Genomic DNA, 6,000 nt, shown 5'->3' with positions numbered 1-6,000 from the left:
TACTATCCTTGTTTTGTTAAGTTCTAGTATTAGTCTAAGTACTAATGTAGCTAACATGTCACACCATAGAATGGAAAAATCCATCCAACCTGCTGAAAACAACAAGAAGAAAAAGAATGTTAGGAAGAATAAGAATACGGAACCGGAAACAGAAGTGACTACGAATTACAAACAATGGACAACTCGAGAGACTGAGAAATTATTGGAACTGTTGATAGAAGCTACACTTGAGAAGAAGAAAGACACTAGTGGATGTTTTACTAAGAGAATAGTGGAAGAGGAGATACTTCCAAAACTTAACCAAGCATGTGGTTGTGACAAATCTTTTGAGAACTATAAAGGGAAACATAGATAGCTGAAGACTAGATTTGGTCAATACCAGGATTTGTTTAAATCTTGTACTTCTGGATTCGGTTGGGATGATGCTAACAAGATGATTACTGGATCCGACGAGATGTGGAACAATTACTTTGAGGTATGTGTGTGTTACTTACTGAAAACTAAATTTGATATTTTTTTCTTCTATTTTGTGCAGAGTTCTAATTCATGCTTTATCCTTTATTTATTTTTTGTATGTTAACAGAGCCATCCAAACCAAACTAACTTAAGGTAAGATAATGGTAAAGACTATGGTGACTTTCTTATTGTTTTTGGGAATAAATGTGCTTCTGGAAAAGTTACAGTTGATCTTACCCATGAGGGTACAAGTGCTAGAACCTGTGATAAGGAAGATGAACAAGATGATTACTTCGATGTTGATTATACTCAATGAGAGCAATATGATAATGCTTTTAACGTATCATACGTGGGATATGGCTTAGAGGAAAGTGATGAACAAGATAAATATGAAACTCAAGATATGAACACAAAGAAAATTCCTGTCAGAAAAACGACACCAAAGAAAAGACCAAGGTGTGACATTGGTGACTCTTCTACATCAACTAATCCTACTGGGCAGTCTGATTATCTAGATAAATTGATTGCCAACAGTTCATCGATTGCTTCTTCTATTGATTCAATGCATGCTCTTATTGCGAAAGAGAAAGAAGACCGCAAAATTGAAAAAGAAATGCGCAGAATTGATAAGGATAAGAAAGATAACCAAGTATGGGATCTTGTTTATGGCATGAATGAAATTTCTTTGGAAGATAAGCTGAAAGTAATTGAAATGCTGGACAACAATCACAAGAAGAACTTATTCATACGTTTTACTCCTGAAGAGAGAAAGTTGTGGATTGGTTCAAAGCTAAAAGCATAAACCTGTCATCTTTGCAAGTTTCTATTAGGTTTAATGGGCTTTTAGAGTTACAACATTTGATCGTTTTTCTTCATAACTATTAGTATTTAATTTTTCTTTTCTCCTAGTTGAGAACTTATTGTTATGGATTGATTTCTACTAATTTTTATGGGTTGACATCTTTATGGTTATTATGATTGAATTTATGAACTTTATATTCTATATGCTTATTTTCTATATACATATACTTTTATGCTTTTCAAATAATGATGATTCTAATAAAAAAAAGTACTTTTATCATCTTTTTAGGTGAACATGTCTGATTTGGATTTATCTACTGATAGTGAAGATGAAGCCTTTGATACAGAATTTGAACTATCCATATTTTTGAATATACTTTCAGCGGTGCATTCATGGTTGATGGATATAATCAAGAAATTGCAATACATACAAAGTCAGCGTGTTGAAAGACCAATGAGACGCCCAGTTACTTTGTTTGGATATAACTATATAAGGAGAGTTTTGCGTCAAGACCCAGAAGACTTTCGAAGAAGTTATAGGATGTACCCTGATATTTTTCTAAAACTATGTTGTATCATTAGAGAAACTACATCATTATGTGATACAAGATGTGTTTCTATTGAAGAAATGCTTGGTACATTTTTACTCGTTGTTGGCCAAAGTTCACGATATTGCACAATACGTGACACATTTGGTCGCTCTCGGTGGACAGTTAGTAAAAACTTCAACAGGATGTTGCGAGCTTTAAATTCTATAGCTCCGAGGATGATGGCTAAGCCAACAAGTGCAACCCCATTTAAAATTCGTGAGAGTACACGATTTTATCCTTACTTTAAGGATTGCATTGGAGCTATGGACGGTACACATATCCCAGCAATGGTAGAGAAAAGAAATGCATCCGTTTATCGGAATCAACATGGAATTACATCTCAAAATGTGTTAGTGGTTTGCAACTTCGACTTGGAGTTCATATACGTGCTCAGTGGATGGGAAGGGTCTGCTCATGATTCGAAAATACTTAACGACGCAATGACAAAAAGAAATGGACTGAAAATACCGCAAGGTAATTTTACTTTTATCTAATGTGAAGTTTTGAGTTTTTTGGTTAAGTTATATACGGGTTCTACTTGACGAAGTTTTCTTTTTGTGTTTTATTCAGGTAAATATTACTTGGGGGATGGTGGGTTTGCAAACCGACGATATTGTTTAACACCATTTCGTGGCTAACGTTATCATTTGAAAGAATTTTCTGGTACGGGTAATCATGCGAAAAAGGCTGAATAATTATTTAACATGCGTCATGCTTCTTTGAGGAATGTAGTTGAAAGATTGTTCGGTGTTGTGAAGTCTCGTTTCTTGATCTTTAAGTCTCAACCTCCATTTCAGTATCAGGTGCAAGCGGAGATAATGACAGCTTGTGCAGGCCTACACAACTTCTTACGAAAAGAATGCCGTTCAGATGAGTTTCCGGTTGAGGAAGAGGAAGATAGCCATCCATCAACGCTTGTAAATGACGATGAAATTTTGACACAACAAACTCAAGAACGTCAAGAAGCTAATGCATGGAGAAAGAGTATAGCGGATGATATGTGGGAAAATGTTCGTGAACAAAGGGAGTTAGAATTGTATGGAGACCGTTAAATTGAAGGGAAAAAAAATTATCTCGTTGCACAAAATAACATACTATTGATACAGAGATACGATCATTTTCATTTATTTTTTTCTTTTGATTAAAGATCAATGTTATTTGCAAATAAGGGTTTATTGTTTCTTAAAAGAGAATGAGTTAGGAGTGAACTCTCTCAAACTCCCCCAAACTCCCTCTAATAAACTCTCTCAAACTCCCTACACTCCCCCAAACTCCATGAACTCAAAATCACAAAAATCTCTCAAACTCCCTACACTCTCTCAAACTCTCTCAAAATCCCTGAGATTTAAAATACACTCAACTCCCCCGAAATCACTCGAGGACTACCCCCCTGCAAGACTTGGTTTAATTGAGGAAGGTGCATAATGGGTGTAGTCTGATGGTGTTGATCGAGGTTGCTGGATATGAGAACATATGTGGCATCAGGGAGAAAGAAATTTGTTGCTGCCATGGTCATGCCTATGAAGAAGGAAGAAGGTGGTTGTATGGAGATGTTAACAGCGTCAACATATTTGGGGCTTGGTAGTTCGTTGGATGTTGCATTACTGCCATCAGTGTATGCAGGCAGCTCGGTTTTGAGATGTTTGAACTGATTGAAATGGGAGCGGTACTGTAGCCGAGATTAGAGGAAAGTGAACTGAGATTTTGAGAAGATTTAGAGGGCTTGAAATGGAGTTGATTTGCAGTAGCGAAGCTAGGTCTGAAAATGGGTTTAAATTGAATTGCTCAATTGTGAAATTCGCAGAACAACAACATGTGAAGGTGTGTGTTTACTGGATGTTTGTATCGGTAATTGGCTGGAGTCTGTGTAACCAGCGGTGATGATATGAAATATGGATATGGTGCATATACGTACATAATTTGAAGTTGGATTCTGTGGCCGGAGTTTTCTAATGGCATGAACTTGAAAATGGGTGTTGTGGTTGGATTTACGAAAGGCCTGAATTAGAAATGGGGTTTGCAGTTGGACTGGGTTCTGGAGGTGCTTGAACCAGTCACGAGGAGAGAATGCAGATAGATATAAACAGGCAGCAACACGGATGCGAGGGGAGGCCGCACTCAGGGAAGAAAACTATGGTTTTCTGTTTTACTTTTATACTTGCTATGATTTGCTAAACTACTGTTAGGGTGAAGGATGAACTTGTAGGTTTTATTTGCTCATGTTCTAAAACAAGGGTTTCTACCAACTTTGAGCTTAATATTATTTGTTTGAGTTTCTCTACAATGATTTATCTTCTATTCAATTTATCATATTCTATGCCATGTATAGTCTATTGTTAGGTTGATAGAAATATTCACTGAACCTTGTTATTGATTGTTTTATGAACATTCGAAGACTATGTATGCCATATATACTTAGTACTAGGGATTTCTACCTTAGGTTGAGAACAAACAATCTTTTATGATAACTTTTGTCTACAAGTCCTTAACGAAATATCTTCTGTGTGTTAGTAGCTAGGTTTGCCACTATGCACAAGTAAACTCGAGACCTTGTGATAGAATATAAGTAAAAATAGCTTGCAACGGATTCCGAAGCCTTAATAGTTCCACATCCCTGATGTACAATCTTTAGAAATTTGTTGTATTCGACTTGTTAGCTTATTTTCTTAGTACAACAATCTCTGAATATTGAATTGGTTGGTTAGTTTTTGATATTGATTAGTAGTAGTTTTCACACTCCTTGAGGGAACGAACCGTGCTTGCTATTGTGTGCTATTTTTGACACCATGCACTTGCGGTAAAACAAAGTCGGGTTTCCGACCCATCAACGAAGCAAATCAAAAAGATATAAAATCAATAAGAAAATCTTTTTGTCTTTAAATCTTCGATAGTCTTCAATATATGATCGATCACACACAGAAGAAAGTCTGTTAACAATGGATGATCACTAGTCAATGTCAGATCTAAAATCAGATCTGAACTACCACTAATCTTTGGATCTACTTTAAGTGTGACCTTATGTCAGGAGAGAAGGCTCTCAAGAATAATCAAACTAGGTGCAATAAAGATTTAACAACCGTTAGTCAATCAAATCAATAATCGAAAACTAATATAACAATACAATTATAGTTTCCCACCAACGGTACTAATAGACGCTTCTTGATCCCAAAGAAGTCTTTAAACTAGCGTACGTAAGAGATTTCGCCTAATTAGATTACTCTCCACTCCAAGATAGTATTACAAATAATACTATTAGTCTGCTAAAACAATGACTACAAAATGAGGTGTCTGTCCAGGATAAGTTTGTAAGAAGAAAAACTTTCAATATTTATAGACTAAGGTAGTTTGGACACCAAGGAATTTCCATAACCGAAAATATTCTCAAGATATGCAATAAGCATCTAGAATCGGTTTTGTCTAATTCCAATAAATATCCAACTGTACAACCAAAACCACTCTTGGAAAACTCAATATGATCTAGCACTTAACTAATATATATTTCTAGAGATATGTTTTGTTTGCTTGTAAAACAAAACGTATATATTCGAGAATCTCAAAAAGATTCTTAAACATTTTGGTTTGGTATCTCACCTTGAGTAACAAGGAATATCTTTGAACAATAAAAATAAGATTTGTGCTCATGTTCAAATTACTCATTATGTCGACATCTTGAACTTTCCTATTAAGTAAACCCAATTTCCAAAATCACACAAACCTTAAAGTGTACTTGACTAAAGAAATCGGTTTTGCATATTGAAACCGGTTCTACCATGACTCCTAATGAAGGTAGGGATCGGTTATACCTTGACTCTAAATATATGTACGGATCGGTTCCACCGTGACTCCCAACATAAGTTAGGATCGGTTCTACCTTGATTCCTTATATAGGTTATGATCGGTTCTACCTGGACTCCCAGCATAAGTTAGGATCGGTTATAACTTGATTCCTAACATAGGTTAGGGTCGGTCCAACAATAGATCTTCAATGAAAACTGGACCCTCAATTTTATTGATTTCTTTCAACTACGAAACAGGTGCGTAAGTCTACTTCTTTAAACTCATGTAGTTAAACATAGTTTTCAAAGCATGAATCAACCCTAAGTTCACCACATAATCTAGTAACAAGCTACAAAGATTATGTTGATGTCGCAAT

General features: G+C 35.6%; 1 protein-coding gene across 1 annotated transcript; it reads left to right on the top strand.

Moving 5' to 3' along the window:
• Nucleotides 1–1,904: 1,904 nt before the first annotated feature.
• On the top strand, nucleotides 1,905–2,845 carry LOC113320757 (the record flags this gene model as incomplete). Its single annotated transcript, XM_026568649.1, has 2 exons — nucleotides 1,905–2,321; nucleotides 2,706–2,845. Coding segments are annotated over exons 1-2 (471 nt in total), but the record flags the coding sequence as incomplete, so codon positions are not given.
• Between the last annotated feature and the right edge of the window lie 3,155 nt (nucleotides 2,846–6,000).

This window comes from Papaver somniferum, chromosome 11 (genome assembly GCF_003573695.1).
Source record: "Papaver somniferum cultivar HN1 chromosome 11, ASM357369v1, whole genome shotgun sequence".
Classification (NCBI taxonomy): domain Eukaryota; kingdom Viridiplantae; phylum Streptophyta; class Magnoliopsida; order Ranunculales; family Papaveraceae; genus Papaver; species Papaver somniferum.
The sequence above is the reverse complement of the archived record's forward strand: the minus strand, read 5'-3'. Positions and strand labels throughout refer to the sequence as shown.